General features: G+C 38.6%; 2 protein-coding genes across 2 annotated transcripts in view; one reads left to right on the top strand and one right to left on the bottom strand.

Annotated features, from left to right (window-relative positions):
- GPALPP1 (GPALPP motifs containing 1) overlaps positions 1-10592 on the bottom strand; it is a 34705-nt gene extending 24113 nt beyond the window's left edge. Inside the window, exons 1-3 of the mRNA XM_005601238.4 lie at positions 10376-10592; positions 1889-2018; positions 718-816 (exon numbers count right to left, since the gene is read on the bottom strand). Coding sequence (XP_005601295.1) covers positions 718-816; positions 1889-2018; positions 10376-10490 — 344 coding nt within the window. The 5' untranslated portion in view covers positions 10491-10592. The remainder of the gene's footprint in view (positions 1-717; positions 817-1888; positions 2019-10375) is intronic.
- A 15-nt stretch (positions 10593-10607) lies between these two features.
- The window catches only part of NUFIP1 (nuclear FMR1 interacting protein 1), a 41013-nt gene continuing 33576 nt past the window's right edge, over positions 10608-18044 (top strand). Inside the window, exons 1-5 of the mRNA XM_001491618.5 lie at positions 10608-11098; positions 13069-13151; positions 14277-14375; positions 15332-15394; positions 16042-16118. Coding sequence (XP_001491668.1) covers positions 10684-11098; positions 13069-13151; positions 14277-14375; positions 15332-15394; positions 16042-16118 — 737 coding nt within the window. The 5' untranslated portion in view covers positions 10608-10683. The remainder of the gene's footprint in view (positions 11099-13068; positions 13152-14276; positions 14376-15331; positions 15395-16041; positions 16119-18044) is intronic.

Below are 18044 nucleotides of genomic sequence, written 5' to 3' on the forward strand. Positions count from 1 at the left end.
CATATTGGTAAATAGTGTTCTGAATTATAAGCAATTTGGTGTGCAATTTCATACTCAGCATTTAAAAATTTTACAATTCCAAGAAGAAGACAAGAATCAATATTTACCATATGTTCACTCTGTGCTAGGCACCATATAAGATACAGACATGTATGTAATATGTACATAAATATGAACTCTCAATCACTACAACAATTCTGTAAGGTGCATGTTGTTTTCCTGTTTCACAGATGACAAATTTGAGGTTCAGAGAAGTTAGTCAAATTGTCTAAGTTAGCACAAAGGGATTTATTTCTTTTATCAATAAATAACTAAGAAAACGCCTGAATTAGAAGTCAAATACCAGGATTCTAGCCCAAGGTCTACCATTTACTATGTGTGCACCCTTATTTGTTTAAAAAAAAGGGGAAGAAAGATAATGTTCCACACAGCCTACCACAAAACCCTTTGTGAGTACCAAAAAGATGTGGAAGATTTTATAAACTATGAATGTGTCATAAACATGTAAATAATTATTTTTATTATAGGAATTTTTCATTATAATTATTTTTATTTAAATAATTATTTAAAATAGTATTTAAATAATTTTTATTTATATGAATATTGACTGTTATATAAATATATATTAAAAACAATTTCAGACTGTTCTTTAATGAATTAACAGACACTAGTTGAAATACTCAGAAAAGACTGGCCTGAAATACTACACATTATCACCTTGGAGGAGAATCGTCCTGTTTTTTAAATCCAGGAGGAAGGGCTGGTCCAAAAAAGCCTTCATCATCATCATCGTCATCTTCATTTCTGCTCTGTTTTCTGAAAACATGGTAGTATAACTTTATGCACATACGTCAAAATTTCTTTCAGAGAAATTTTAATTTTTAAATGAAGCATTAACTTCAACCAGTTATATAAATACCAAAACAACAAATTAATCTTGCCAAATAAGAAAAAGTGGACACCAGATAGATCTTCTACTAATCTTTTCCTGGAATTCATTTTGGCCTAAAATAGTTAGAGATTGGTTATTTCTTTACAGCAGTAATATATCAATTTTCTATCATTTTATGTGGTGTTGAAGACTCTACTCAATGAAGTTTCAAATAGTCTACTTGCTAGATAATTTTGAGCAAAAAGTTTACGACTTTGGCTTTTAATCTCATTCTTTTTTTTTTTTTTTGAGGAAGATTAGCCCTGAGCTAACACCTGCTGCCAATCCCCCTCTTTTTGCTGAGGAAGACTGGCCCTGGGCTAACATCCGTGCCCATCTTCCTTTACTTTATATATGGGACGCCTGCCACAGCATGGCTTGACAAGCGGTGTGTAGGTCCGCACCTGGGATCCAAACCCATGAACCCCAAGCCGCTGAAGCAGAACGTGTGAACTTAACTGCTGTGCCACCGCACTGGCCCCTAATCTCATTCTTTAAACGAGGCTTAAGTTGCTATTTCTGTCTCATAATCTTTTAAAATGCATCAAAAAAACTTGCTACCCAATAATAAACAAAGGTTTGACATGTTACTTACACGGACCTGTGGCAAGTAAGGCTAGGCTAGAGGGAAATCATTCATTTACTTAAACAAAAAACATATACTGCACAGACAGTTTTTAAAAAGAAATCCTATGGTTTATCTAGAATACTTAGTCACTTTAAGGAAAAATTCTTTTTAGAAGAATTTTATTGAAATTCTAGGTATCTCCACAGCTACATACTACTAGAATAAATTTCTTTGTAAAAGGTACAGTTCATGAGGAAATGCCACAAGAAATGATTTGTTCCTCCACTGTATAAATGCAGATATGATATCCCCTTACTAGCCATCTGTTCCTGCCAGTGTATACTAGGTTTGAAGACTGATTTATTATTCATTTTAAGTAAGTGACTGACCTTGCACTTGGACCAGTGTCCTCTTCTTCCGATTCTTGATTTCCTTCTTCAAAAGAACTACTGTCCTCATCGCTGTCTGACGACTCTGAACTACTGCTTTTATAATTAGGGGGCAGAGCTGGTCCTGCAACTAAAGAAGATTTTGTGTATAATTTTGTCTTTCCAACTCCAGGAAGGCATAAATCATGTCTGACACAGTATCACTACGAGATGCACAAAAACTTTAATACCCAAACTTATAAATATAACAATAGCATATAATTTCCCTGACATATTACAATTTTTGCATTAGTTGCAATTTTGGTTGGTACAACTGCCAAAACAGTTCCATGGGTTTTTTTCTTACAGACAGCAAATGGTAGACAATATTTACATCACAGTGCTAACCAAACAATGAAATTGCCACTCCGTAATCTAATATATAAAAAATGAAAATTATCCATTTTGGTTTCTAAGAACAACTACTTTAAAAAATATCTTTACTGGCATCATCATACTTCTCAGTTTTCTTTTCAAGATGATTGCTCAAGCAGAAACAAACTTAGAGTGACTCTAAGTTTTACTGCTTACTAGTAGAGATAAAGAGAAGAGAATGAGGCTGCGCTGGGATGGAGATGCTGCGAAGGAGCGGGGCAAGGGTCTTCTGGGCCCACACATCAGAGTGACTTGCTCTAACTTCATGTCTCAGCAAAATTACAGGTTATTGCATGATGTCTCTGCATGATGTCAGGATGTCACATAGACACAACTATCTATGTTGGTACTGAGCAGTAATGCTAAAATTCTACTGCCATAGTTTCCAAGCCTGGATGTTTATCAGAATTGGCAAAATACTTTTTAAAAAGAGATTCCTGGGGTCAGCCCCATGGCCGAGTGGTTAAGTTCGTGTGCTCTGCTGCAGGTGGCCCAGTGTTTCATCGGTTTGAATCCTGGACGCGGACATGGCACTGCTTATCGGCGTCCCACATGCCACGATTAGAAGGACCCACAATTAAGAATATACAACTATGTACTGGGGGGCTTTGGGGAGAAAAAGGAAAAAAAAAAAAGGGGATTCCTGGGCCCTTTCCCCAGAGATTCTGACTCAGTTGGCCTAGAGGAGGGCCTGGAAATACAATCTTGCAAAGTACTTCCCAGGGATGCTATTCATTCACTATTAATAATAACAAAAACTTAAAAATAATAAAAGAAAAATAACATGTCAAGTCTAATGTGCTATGCACTGTTTTAAGAGATTTATATGCATTAACCTATTTAATTCTGACAACAACCATATTAGGGAAGTATTATTATTTCTATCTCACAGATGAAGAAACAGATGCAGAGAGAATGTATCTTGCCCAACTTCACACAACTAAATAGTGAGATATGAACCCCAGAGTCTGATTTCAGAGCCTATACCCTTAACCACTATACTAGACAACATTCAACTGAGTCAGCATACATGCATCCAACAGATACTTATTGAATAAATACTTCTAGAGAAACAACATAAAAAAGAAACAAATGAAGAAGGTGACTGTGAATACGTGGGAAGGTAATTTTAAAGACAGAGGTCAGGAGCATGGCAGTGCTATTCTCTAACACGGGCAAGACTAGAAGGAAAGCAGGTTTGGGGGAGGAGTCAAGAGCTTGGTTTTCTCATCTTAAGTTTAACATGCACATTAAAAAAGTCAGTGGTACCATCCGTGGTACTTGGGTATAGCAGTATAAAGCTCAGGAGAGAAGCTAAGGCCAGTTTCAGAACCACGGGTCTATTTCTGAAATTTTTTCTGATCCCCCCATGTTGTATTACTAAAGAGCAAGTGCTTCATACACATTAAAAATTCAAACTTTTATCTTAAAAAATTTGATACATTTTAAAATATTTTTCTATACATCATTACATGAAGGAAGGAATTTTAGAAAATAAATGCTGAACTTGTAATACAGCACACCTAGAAAAGAACAATCAAGCAGCAAAAAGAGGGAACCATTAAGAACTAAGGGGTAGGATTCACATCTCCAAGTGCTCTTTAAGATTGAAGAATAGTTATGTCTTAATATAACTTATTAGAATAAGTTATGTCTTAGTATGTAAGTATACCCCAACCACAAATGGAGACTATATTTGACTTCTGACTCTAATGAATAATGTCTTTACTGAGTTCTAGTTTATCTCTTTATGTACTACTAATTCCTAGAGACAGCACCTTTTAGAACACAGCAAGAAGGGGAGGACACCACCTTCCACGAATATCCCTTTCTTCAAAATTCTAGGGGTCACAGCTTTAACACGAAGGAACCTGGGGGACTGCATTTCACTCTCATAGTGACTGACTCTGCCCATCTCCCTCTTGATTCTAAATATTAAAAAGAGAAGATTTTTTTCTTTTTTGCTTCTTTCTTTTCTTATTTGTGGGTGCTATCAATGTAATTTGTCAATTTGACACCACTGGCTAATTTTCAATTGGTTTGGATTAAGAAGAGATTTTATTATTCTTTTATATAGTTCAAGTGATTAAAAGGCTAAATGTTCTAAATACGTGCTGTCCTTGGTATTACAACTAATAGGTAAATTCGTCTTGAATTTTTAAAGAAACAAGTGGGATATAAGTTTAAAAAAGAGAATAAACAGATGAAGATAAAACTCATCCAAGAAGAACATAGGGCCTTATTTTTTTTAATGATCACAGGAAAAATAATGTAACAAAGTGGCATTCAGAACATAGAATTATTTACTTTCCATTTGGTTTGTGTCAAAAGAAATAACTAGTACATAATACTACAGGACACTAAGAGATGGTAACATAAAAAAGAGAAGAATTTGAAAGTATAAGTTAGTATAAGCCACATTACAGACTTTCTAATAAAATTAAGGACATGCCTGGCTTCACTTTTTTATAGGTATTCTTCTTCACAACTATATAAATTGTGTCAAAAAATTAGTTTAGGCACTTGTAACAAACTATTCCATCTCTCTCCTAAAGCAGTGATGCTATACTATCATTATTACTCCTGCTGTGATAGTAATTTTTTCAAATAGATTATAAATTCCACGAGAATAGGGGTTATGCCTTCTAGTTCATTATTTTTCCCTTGTCATATCTATCACACAGAATTATGCATACAAAAAATACACTCAATATAGCACATAAAATCTCATTATAGATCAGGAATTGATTTTGATGAACGGAAACACTCACCTTGGACCCCAATTAAATGAAATGTTATTCCCCCAACAGCAATTTCATTCTTCTCATTAGTAGACTTATACTACAAAAAAATTGTACTCTATCATGTTTTGAATTTCAACAATAAAAATTTATGAAAATTTGTTTTCTCTTGTTATATAACGTACTTCCATAATAATCTTGACTTTGCCTATTAACCTGCACAGTCTAAAATATTTATTACTGGTCCTTTACAGGCAAAGCTTGCTGACCCCATGACAGGATTAAGTCATGGAAATATTTATAAGTAGCACCCAACCCAGTCTTTTGCAGGGGGTAGGCAGTACCGTCAGAGAATGTGTCCTAGAAAAAGGGATGTTTGGTCTGGGGCTAAAGGACAAGACTGAGGTAGCTGGGCAAAGTGGGTGGGGACTTGAGGGAGAGTAGTCCAGGCTGAGAGAAAAGTGTCTGCCAAGAACTCAAAAGCCTCGAAGCCTAGCTAATTTAGAAAACAGAAATGTGTTCAGGGTGGCTGGAACCAAGACAGGACAGAAGGCAGCATTAAGGTAAATGTTGCTGTGAGGTTAAGGAAGGTCAGGACTAAAGGGTGCCTTGAATTTAGCAAAAAGGTGCTGAGAAATAAGCGGCAGGTGGTCTCCGTTTATTCCCACAGTGAAATTGGTGAGAGCGGTCTCCATGGACTGGCAAGCACAGAAGCCAGGATCTAGTGGGTTAAGGAAAAAATGGGGAGGATCCAGAGAAAAAGAAGATTACCGATAGGGGGATGTGGACTAGAGGCTTCATAAAGGCGGGAAAGACTTGAATGTTTTGGCTAAATGCTAAGGGCAAGGAGCCCCGAGGACAAGTAAAGGAAATGATTCAGAGTAGAAATGGAAGGATTAGCCTTAGAAGAAGGCAGTACACCTCTCCTATGGTAACCAAAGGGAAGACAAAAAAGCTGGGCACACATTCAGGAAATTTTTCATGCACAGTGACAGAACATTGAGGAAGTTCTCTTAAGATGGTATCTACCTTTCCAGTGAAGTAGAGGAAGAGAGAGTCTAAGAAAGAAAGAGAAGGTTTTAACAAGCCATGGTGGACAACGGGGAAGAGAGCTGCATGGGGAAACCTCTGAGGATTGCGGAGCAGAGCTGAGGACCCAATTAGGGATGTGATAAAATATAAAGTTCACAGCTTTCTAAAATACAGTATTTTCTTCTTAACCAAGGTATTCTTAAAATAATTTTTCTTTTTTGTTAACTTAGGGTCATTATTCTAAGAATCACATAATGTGTATCTTTAGACAATTAGAAATTTGAGGCATCGGGGAGAACAATGTTATTTAAATTTTTTGACTTTGGAAATGAGACTCTGAATTCAAGTTTCTTAAAACTAGATGCACAGGCCAATAAGCACATGAAAAGATGCTCAAAATCACTCATCATTAGGGAAATATAAATTGAAACCACAGTGAGATATCATTTTGCACCCCTTAAAATGGCTATTATAAAAAAAGAAAACAGGAGGCAACAAGTGTTGGTGAGGATGTAGAGAAATTGGAACTCTTGTGCATTGCTAGTAGGAATGTAAAATGGTGCAGCCACTATGGAAAACAGTATGGCGACTCCTCAAAAAATTAAACACAGAACAACCATATGCTCTAGAATTCTACTTCTGGGAATATATCCAAAAGAACTAAAAGCAGGGACTCAAATAAGCTATTTGTATACCCATGTGCATAGCAGCATTATTCACAGTAGCCAAAAGGTGGAAGCAATCCATATGTGCATCAACAGATGAATGGATAAACAAAATGTGGTCTATATGGTCTATACATATGTGGAATATTATCCAGCCTTAAAAAGGAAATTGTGACACACGCTACAACATAGATGAAACTTAAAGATATTACGCTAAACGAAATAAGCCAGACACAAAAGGATAAATATTGTATGATTCCATTTGTATGTGGGACCTAGAGTAGTCAAAATCATAGAGACAGAAAGTAGAATGGCGGTAACCAGGGGCTGGGGGAAGGAGAGTGTGGGGACTTATTGTTTAACGGGTATAGCGTTTCAGTCTTGCAAGAGGAAAAGAGTCCTCGAGATGGAGAGTGGTGATGGTGGCACAACACTGTGAATGTACTTAATGATGAATTATACACTTAAACATGATTAAGTGAACATATTTTCTTCGATTTGACTGGAAATGTATAATTTAGCATGACAGCAATGCTTGCTATCTTGTGTTAATGAGAAATTCTGGGCAACCATTTTAGACATTTCAAAATTAAAATATACTAGAAAAACACTAAAAACAAATGGTTAAGATGGTAAATGTCACATTATGTATATTTTACCAGAATGAGAAAGAAAAAAACGAGATGCACATATATGGTCACCTGATTTATAAGGCAAGTGATATTGCAGTACAGTGAAGAAGGAAAGGTGATGCATCAATTGGATATCCATATGGGAAAAAAATAAATCTTCACCCCTACCTCACACCATACACAAAAATCAATTCCAGATGAACTTCAAATGTGAAAGCTGAAAGCATAAGGCTTCTGAAGAAAACATAGGAGAACAACTCTGTAGCTTTGGAGTAGGCAAAGATTACTTAAATGGAATACAGAAAGCTCTACCCATTAAAGAAAAAACTTAAAAATCAGAATATTTTAAAATTAAAAACTTCTCTTCATCAAAACATGCTAACGAGAGAGTGAAAAGGCAACCCATAGAATTAGAAAAGATACTTGCAATACACATTTCTGAAAAATGCCTTGTATCCAGACTATAAAAAGAATTCTACAAATCAGTAGGAAAAGACAGACAACTCAGTGGAAAAATGAGCAAAAGACTTGGACATGACACACATCCAAATGGCCACAAAAATGTATGAAAAGATAATCAACTTCATTCGTTGCCAGGGAAAGGCAAATGAAAACTACCATGAGACAGTGCTGCAAACCACCAGATTAGAAAGACAGGGAAAACTAAGTATTAGTGAGAACATGGAATGACAGGAATTCTCATACATGCTGGTGGGGGTGTAAATTGGTACTACTTTGGAAACTGGCAGTATCTACTAAAGCTGAACATATGCATATCCAACGATCCAACAATTTCAAAAGAAATGTAACATGTGTTCACCGAAAGACATGTACTAGGATGCATAGCAGCACTTTTTTACCTGCCAAAAAAGGGAAAATACTCAAAAGTCCATCAATAGTAAAATGGATAAACTGCAGAACATTCACACAATGGACTACTCGATAGCAATGACAATAAACAATCTATAATCATATCAACAATTCAGCAACATGACGAATCTCACAAAATGTTATGCCAAAATACGAAGCCAATTACAAAAGAGTTCATGTTGTGTTTTTCCACTTACATAAAGCACAAAAGCATGCAAAACTAATCTATGAGATGATAAGTTAGAATCACGGTTATCCTTTGGTTGAAGGAGGGATAGGGAGGCAAGTAGTGACTGGAAGATGACACAAGGGAAACTTCTATGGTGTGATATAGTGAATTTCAAGGATACTGGTACTGATAAACTTCTTAAAAGTCCAAACAGAAGAATAATGAGATAAAAAATGATATCTCAAGATTTTTTGGCAACTGCTTTAGGATAAGCCATCTAGAAGGTTATGAGAAGAATGGAATTATAGTAGGGGGGGACTATGTTTTAAAAATGACATGCTATGTGCAAGATCTTGTGCTTGATGAAGAGGTAAAGTCATTCAACACATGTCTACCAAGGATCTTTTATGTGCCAGGTGGGCTGGGGTAAAACTTGGTCAAGGTACAGGGTGATGCACATGTGTACACAGTGTTAAGTGCTGAGGGTGGCAGTGGGGAGAGAATGATGCCACAAAACAAATAAAGGAGAGTGAACAGAGGAAGGAGTACCTGAAGTAAATGCAAGCAGAATGATGGAAGCAAATCATAATAGAACTATCTATTAGGGAGTTGGTGTATGCTTACCTGCAAATCCTGCCTTGGTTTAAAATCAGGTAATATGGTGAACCCAAAACAACATACACCTAGGAACCCAACTAAAAAACTTAGTTAACCCCACTTTTCTTCAACTTCAGTTGAACAGAACTTTTGCCGCTAAAATAAAAGCCTGACTTTTTGTTGGTGGTGGTGGTGGTGAGGAAGATTGGCCCTGAGCAAATATCTGCTGCCAATCTTCGTCTTTTGCTTGAGGAAGATTGTTGCTGAGCTAACATCTGCGCCAAGCTTCCTTTTTTCTGTACATGGGACGCCACCGCAGCATGGCTTGATGAGTGGCGTGTAGGTCTGTGCCTGGGATCTGAACCCGCCAACCCTGGGCCACCAAAGCAGAGGGCCGGAAGTCGACCACTACGCCACTGGGCAGGCCTCCAGAAACCTGACTTTTTATCTGCTATAACGAGATGAGATCTGGAAAGAAATCTCTAGGTGGAAACATCACCTAGGGATTTTCAAAGAACGCAAATTAGATTCAGAAATGGGAGAGTTACTCTTCCAGCTCTACTCTCTTCCAACGTTAGCGTCAGTCCCAGTCTCTAAATTAGAACAAACATTAAAGGAGACAGATGGGCTTGGAGGAGTCTGAGAAGCATTTATTTGGCAAACACGAAGTGTTAAGGCCAGAAGACCATAACGCAATGATGAAGAGGTATATGTCGACAAGTTATTCAAAAACTTGAAGAATGGGGTAGGAGTTCCTCAGGTGTCAAGAAGTGCAGAGTCAGACCAGAAGGAGCCTGGATAATTGAGCAACTACGCAGAAACTCAGATTGGTTTGAGCACTGGGCTGTGTGTCATATGCAGTGACAGAATGAAAGGGTAGGTCGGGGGCTGGAGAGTAGGGCATCTTCTCCAAGAGCCAAGGGCATTGTACGTCAGAAGGCAAGTTGCCACAAAGGTTAGGAGCACGGGCTTCGTTCTAACTCTGCTCCACCACTTACTAGCTGTGCGCTCGGGGCCAGAGCTTGGGCCTCACTGTCCCCACTTGTAACACAAAAGTAATCATCTTCACCGTATACAATTGCTAGGGGGATTAAACGACGGTGTCATCGATCGTTTAGCACAGCATCCAGCCCATTAAGCGCTAAATGGGACTACATCATCATTATGATTACCAGGCCCAAACTCTTTTCTGAAGCCCCAGGGCCTGCTCTCCACTGCTACGGTTTGGAAAAGAAAGTTAGCTCGGTCGGGGCCGCGCCCATTACCCGCTCCTTCGGCCTCCCAGACCTCAGACCTGTCTCAAAAGCAAGGCCGGGCCAGAGCACGGGTGGGCGGGCCTGGCGGTCAGGGACCGCGCCGCCGCTTACCCGGGCTCGGGTCCCGTTCCTCGTCCTCCGTTGTCCCGCGGGCCTTGAAGCCGGGTGGCAGCGCGGGCCCGATCAGATCCCTCGCCATCCGCGGTGGCAGGCACTGATCACGCATACACGTCTATCCACGCAGAGTCAAGTCTACCCAGAACGCAGCCTGTGATCTGCCGCAAATGGGGAAGTTTTTCCGGCGGCGACCAATGACGTAGAAGCCTGTGGTTGGCTGAGACGTGTAATTCGCGATAACGGAAGTGACGCCTAAGGCTGGTTCCACACTCGCACGCTGAGTTTCCTAGCTGGCGGGCGGCATGGCTGAGCAGTCTAGTGGTTTCGTGACTCCCTCGGGGTGGTTTCCAGCCCCCGAGCTGACTCCCACGTTGGGTCCGCTGGGCGACACTGCCCCACTGCCGAACAACTGGGTGGCCTGGGCAATGCTGCCGCCGCCACCCCCACCGCCTGCGTCGTCGCCCTCCGCAGCCGGACCAGAGCCTTCCTCCACGGCGCAGCCCCCTAGGGAGGCCCAGGTTCTCCCCGAGGCGCCTCCCCCCTTCGACACCCAGATTCTTCCCGGGGCGCAGCCCCCCTTTGACGCCAAGTTCCCCCTTGATTCTCAGCCTCAGCTCAACGGCCAGCCTTCCTGGAATTTCCAGGCTTCGACATCGTGGTACTGGGGACAGCCTTCTAGTATTTTTCCTCGGCATCAGGAGTCCCCCAACGCTCCGGGTAGGCTGTTACTCCTCTCAGGATCACTCTTTTACCTTCCTTCTCCTCTTCTTCCTGGCTCGTTTCTCTCTCCACTTCTGATTCTGCTCTGCACTTTAACAGTTTGGTCACTAAGTCTCATCATTTGTCCGACAGGAGTGCTTTCCCTGCCTGTTCATTCAGTTTAGCAGCTATGTGTTGAATTCCAGCTGTGTAGCAGGAACTGGGAATAGAGCAGTGAGTAAAATATACAAAAATCCTAATTTTTATGGAACTTAACATTTGATGTAGGAAGACAGGCACTAAACAATAAAGCGGTGTGGAGAAGAAGGCATGAGTGCTAACGAGAGAGAGAGAGCAAAGAAGAATGATAGGTAGTGCAGTTTAAATGTCAGTGTCAGAGGCCTTAAGGCCTGAGCTATAGGTAAGAGTGGAAGCCAGTGTGGCTAGAGAAGACTGAGCCTGGGGTAGAATTGCGGGAGATTGGAGAAGAGGGCAGACCTGTTAGGGCCTTGTAGACCAGGGAAGCTTGACTTTTACTGTTGTGAGATGAGTAGTGCAGGGGAGTGACATGATTTGACTTATGGGATTAATGTGGCTACCGATGGGAATTAACCGAAAGGGAGAGGAGTGAGGAAACTATTGTAATTATCCAAGTGAAGGATATTGGGGAATTGGACCAGGGTGAAGCTCAGGAGGTGATGAGAGGTAATCAGATTGTAGACATGTTTTGAAGACAGAGTAGGGCCAACATGATTTGCTGAAGGGTCAGGTGTGGGGTGTGAGATAAAGAGGAGAGATAAGGCTAATTTAAAGTTTTTTGCCAAACAACCGGAAGGATGTAAATGAAGCAGATTTGGAAAGAAGACCAGGAATGAGTTTGGAATATGTTTGTGTCAAGTAGAGATACTGAATAGGCTGTTAGCTATTGGTTTGTACTTTCAGGGGAGATTTGTGGCTGGAGCTGTCAGTTTGGGTGTCAGGATTTAGATCATATTTAAAGTCATGAAATTGTTCACTTAAAACCATTCTCCAAGTCTGTGTACGATTCAGTTTACATTGAATCCAAATCAGTGTTTACTGTGTACCAAATGCTGGGAATATGAATGTGCCTAAGACAGTCCTAAGTCAGGTGAGGTGGGTTCATAAATATTAATCACACTTCAGTGTGACTGGTAATAGAGGCATATAAAAGGTGATTTCAGAGCGCTGAGGAAGTTGGGAAAAACTCTTTGAAGAAGTGTCTTGGGAGAGGTTTAGAATTTGGGAAGAGGTGCTTTTTAGGTAGAGGCAAAGAGGTTGTCAGTACAAGGTGAGTTCTGACGATGGCAGTGTTCTGGTGTGACTGAAGCAGAGTATGTGGAGGGAATGGAGGAAGTGGGGGGTGAGGAAATAAACTGGGATCTCATAGAAGGACTCTAGGAAGCCATTTGCAGATTTTTGAGCAAGCTTGTGATGGTTGGAGGATGGTTTTTGTGGTGTCAGTGTGCAGGGTGTGTTGGAAGAGAGGGCTTAGGAACTGGAAGACATTTGGAGAGGCTGCCACGGTAATCTAGGAGAAAGATCAGGGGCTTTGAGATTCAAAGTTGGGTCATGGCACTAAGAAAGGAAGAGAATTAGAAAATGTATTTCACAGAGTTCTGTCTTCCTGGTGTAAAATTGATGCTGAAAGAGCTGTATTAGGGATTTTACAGCTTGCATTTCTAATGTTTGAAATAACTGCAGGGAATTTCATCAGGTTAGCTTGTCCATTCCTTTACTTAGATGCTTATAGCATCTATTGGATGTGTAATCTTACCAATGGATATTAATTTGAAACATTTATTTAGCAGACTAATCTTAATCTTTGATAATTTGTTTGAACTACTATTCTTCCTAGAAGGAGTAGTTTAGCACTGTTATCACTCAAGTAATTGTGACATGTTATAGCAAATAAAATTTTAAATAATTGTATAGTTGCAAACATTTATGGATCTCTTTTTGTTTTTTAGTTAAACATTCTTATTTTCCACAAAAATATGACTCAAAGTTCGCTGACTTCAACTTCCCTCCCACGAGAAAACCAAAAAGAAAGGTATTTTTAAAGATGTTTTTGAATGTGACACTTTGGTCCCTACATCACTGTTTCATGCTTTGTGTTTCTATCGTAACTGCCTCAGTGTTTTGCATCTGTTGTTGACACAGCAGAGCCTTGCTATAACAGAATCTTTAAGGATCTTAGCTGTAAGTAAAAACTTGAAGCAGAATCTTTTTGAGAAATAAGTGGAGAAATTGTAAATAAAGAAAACATTGAATTCATTTCAATATAGTATCAGGAGTAAATAGGGAATTATGATTACAGATAAATGTAAATGCAATGAAACCTTGATGAAATAGAAATATGTATATATTACTTGCAGATTGGGAGCAGAGGGATGGAATAACACGTCTTTTTATTTTCTTGAATGAGGAACAACTCTTGGTGATGCTTCAGAAACCAGATCTTAAAATAGGCTTCCTTTATTCTGATGTAGCTTAAAAATCTGGTCTTTCAGATTTTAAGGGGTATAAATAATGTCATTAGTTTAGAATGAGTTGAGTAAGGTCTACAGCATAAAATTAGTATTGTTCATTTTGGCATGAAAACTAGGGCTAACGTTAACAAAATATTGAGTAAGTGTAATATGTTTATTAACAGTCCCAACATTAAACAATTGACCATTTCCTATATAGTCTATCATTGTAATAATCTTTTTTTGTTTTATGTTTAAGCATAAAGATAGAAAATTGAGAAGAAAAAAATAGCTTATCTTTATATAAATGATTCTTTTTTTCTCCTTCTCTGGTTTTAAAAAAATATGTGATAAAGTTGTTTTTCCTAAACGATGAAATGCTGTTTTTACCCTGAATATTTATTTTTAGATCATCTTGACATAGGCAGTACTAAGTCTTATTTGGATTACCAAGTTGGAATGTACTCACAGTTTACATTGGGTCTACTCAGATTTAAAAATTTTTGTCATGCCTGGTTTTTCCTAACACATCTCCTAAAAATAAAAGAAAACAGAATCATCCCTTCATTAGAAATGTATTCAGAAGTTTCTCCCACAAATAGGGGTTATGTGAAAAATCGAAGTATGCATTACTAGAAGGATAGTTATATTTTTATTGTTGATTAAAGATTTTTCCCTGAAAGCCTATCATCTCTTTTTGTTTGCAGAAAAGAAAGGAACCAGTTTTTCACTATTTTTGTGATACCTGTGATCGTGGTTTTAAAAATCAAGAGAAGTATGATAAACACATGTCTGAACATACAAAAGTAGGTTTTCTTGGTTGTCCTGAAATTTATTTAGCAAAATGGGTATATTTGGTAGAAATCCTGAGCTTTTTTCAGTAAAAGTTTATTGTTTTCGTAGAAATGTTGTTTTATAACTTGACTTGAGACAGTGGCCCTGGGATTTGCAGTTTGATGGGGAGCCCATTGCTTCAGGAGGATGTAAAGTGGGAGCACAGAGGAAGGGAGGTCTGGCAGCTGTTGTGTGTGTGCGCCTCCTCTGCTTTGTGAGAGGGCTGGGCACTCCCTCAGTTGCTCTGTACACCTTTCTGAGTTTGTTTCCCTTTAAGGCTGCCTTTGACCATTTAGCTACACTGTGAAACTTGCCATGTCCTATTGCCCTCTAAGGATCTGGACCTTATTAAGTATTTCATAAAAAATTTTAACCAGGGGACCAGCCTGGTGGTGTAGTGGTTAAGTTTGTGTGCACCACTTTGGTGGCCTAGGGTTCGTGGGTTTGGATCTCAGGTGCAGACGTACACACCTCTTGTCAAGTCATGCTGTAGCAGCATCCCACATACAAAGTAAGGAAGATTGGCACAGTTTTAGCTCAGCGACAATCTTCCTCACTAAAAAGAAAAGAAAAATTTTTAACGAGAATGTTCTTAATTTGGAAAGATTCTCTTTCAGTTTATAGGAATGCCCTTCAGCTTAGGAATTAAGAACATTTTACAACATTGCTGATGTCAAGCACTCCCTCAAGTGGAAGAGTAAATGATACATATTAGTTTACTATATACTTTGAGAATGTCATTCCTTTTTAAATGGAACTCTGTTTTAGAGTGATCTTTGTTAGGCTGTTGACACAAGTATGCAGTGATAACACCGTATAGATGAGATAACTATGTAATATGACTGGAATATGTCCGTATGTGTGGTAGTAGGGGAAATTTAATAGGGAAAACATTTCATAGTCATTTTTTTTTTTTTAATTCTCACAGTGCCCTGAAGTAGATTGCTCTTTTAGTGCTCATGAGAAGATTGTCCAATTCCATTGGAGAAATGTAAGTCCATGTGGTTTTTTAACACATATTCTTTTTATTTCATTGATCTGTCATCTTCACAGCTCTTCATTTACATAGCCTAATAATAAGTAACATTCATGGAGTAGTTTGTACTTCTTAAGGTGTTTTTACATCTATTAAATCAATTTTATCCTCACAAACCATTATGTAAAGTAGATAAATATTGGCTCTATTTAATGGATAAAAAAATGGTTTGCCCATGGCCTCAGAACTGATTGTTGCACTTGAGTTTCTTAACTCCAAATTCTGTGCTTGTTTTACTACGCCATGCTACTTCAAATTGTTTTGCTTATTCATTATGTCTTTAGCTGCCTCCCTCAATTTTGGTTGGTAGGTCATTTAATGTCAATTTTATTTAGTGTCAATTGGAGACCTGGGTAATATATTTACTTTGTAACTAAAATTAATTATTAACAGCACTAATCTAAATACATGAAAAATTCTTCCTTTTTCTTTAAAGGAAAAGTGGTCGTAAGGATGGATAAAACCTGCTTAGTTAGTTTTAAAACGGTCTCTGCTAGTAAATTTAATGTTGGGTACAGCGTCTCCATTATCCACCATAATACTTGAAATTTAGTCAAAGCATACAGTATACTTCCTGATGATCAGCAGGCTTTTTCCCCTAGATGCATGCTCCTGGTATGAAGAAGATCAAGTTAGACACTCCGGAGGAGATTGCAAGATGGAGGGAAGAAAGGAGAAAGTGAGTAAGGAGTTCAGAACTATGAAATAACTTTCTTTTACTGTGATAAGGCTGAGTGCTTCAAAGTTATGACCATTCTGGCCCTAATGAATAATTTAAAAAAGGAAATTTGGTCTTTTGTGATATTGCAAATATTCAACTGAAAATGATTAGTTCTAATTTGTTTTTCTTCAGAATTGGTATATAGTGACTTTGAGAATATTGTTACTTGATGTATGATAAACATACAATTTTGTTAGCATATTTTTGATTTATTGAATTCCCTTATAATGTTAGTACTAGGAAACAGGACTGTAGACTATAATATATGAGGCTGTTGTTGAATGTAGTTTTTGGGGAGGTAATACTTTACAATGTTTATTCTTTTGATTACTTTAAAAAAATTTGTTGAATAACTGCAGTATGCTAGGCAGAGGGAGTACAGTAGTAACAAGATAGACACGTGCTGTCCTTAACTATAAAAAGACCAGGAATTCTTCCCTGTAATTAAAATATAAGAAATTTGAGCCTTACCATGTGACTTGTGGCTTTCTACTTAATAGGGAAGAAAGTTTAGGAGATGTCTAGCGAGAGTATACTTATGAAGAATCCCACTAGGACTCTCTCTCATTGTCTTCTCAGGAAGGACTAGGATACCTCACCCTGAAGCAGAAGACCAAGGCAGAACTATTAGGATGGTCAGGTGCACTTTTAAGTCAAATACTGTTTTTCTGGAATTAAAAAATGAGGAGAGCCTGACATAGATTTGATAGGAAGAGTTATCCTCAGAGGTCAGGAAAGATAGTTAAAACTCTTTTGACCAGCAGGTTAAATTTGTACTTCATTCCACTTAGGTTAAGTCTTCAGTTTAAATCCACTTGGGTATGTAGCCATGCCAGATGTTACACTTTATGTGAAAACGTTAGTGACTGCCCTTTAAAGCTTTAGAGGTAAATCTGAGGAAAATCAGTATAAACATAAAGATTTAGACTGAGAACAAATAAAGTTCAGTAATGTGTACATAAATACCAGTTATTAATACCACGTGCAGAGTTGGATGGGGGTGAAGGGACAGTCAGAGGAATTTAATTCTTAACCAAGTAGAGTCCAGCCCGTCAACGCGGACTCAGTGGATTTCAGAGAATATCAGGAGCATCTTTGGCTAACAAATGAAAGCATCTGGGCTACCAGGAATAGGCTACACTGGAATGCCTTTTTCTCTTGGTCCCCTGGTGGAATCTCCTCTTATCTTGTGAGACCTGTCTTAAATGTCACCTGATTGGTCACTCTCTTCTTACTCTTCATTTCCTCTGTCTCAGTGCTGCGAGAGTGCCAGTCTGTAACAAGATAAGGAACTTGTACCAGAGTGTAAATCTTAACGTTACTTCCTTCATTGAAAATGTCTTGCTAAGAAAAAAAAGCTGAACTAAATATTTTGCTTAGTGATGTAGTTGATTTATACTCTGGCATAAGTGTCAGTTGGCTGCCAGTTGGTGGACCAACCTACCCTAAAGCGTTATTCACTACCTTTTTTGTGAATATGTAGCTTAGTAATACGACCACAATAGCATTTGCTGCTTTATGTTATAACTGGCCTTAGTCTTAGACATCTTTGATTCTGCTGCACTTTGAACAGTGCCTGGAATTTAGTATGTGGAGAATAAGTATTTGCTGACTGAATTACTGTTAAATGGTGCAGTGTGGGAAGGTGGTCCAGTCTTGGCATTGATAAGGGAGCCTTAGCCAATTGCGTGGTCAAACTTAGAAGTCAGTGGAGTTGGGACCATGGAGTGCTTTGACTTAGTGAAGAATTCGGAAGCATTGCCTATGAAGCTCCTCCCCTCTCTAGGTGGCTGCTTTACACAGACAATTTTTTCTCCTCATGACTTCACTCCCTAAGTACCTGGGTTTTTGTTTCACTTCTTTTTTTAATCTGTTGGCTGTATC

Source organism: Equus caballus, chromosome 17 (genome assembly GCF_041296265.1).
Source record: "Equus caballus isolate H_3958 breed thoroughbred chromosome 17, TB-T2T, whole genome shotgun sequence".
In the NCBI taxonomy this organism is placed as follows: domain Eukaryota; kingdom Metazoa; phylum Chordata; class Mammalia; order Perissodactyla; family Equidae; genus Equus; species Equus caballus.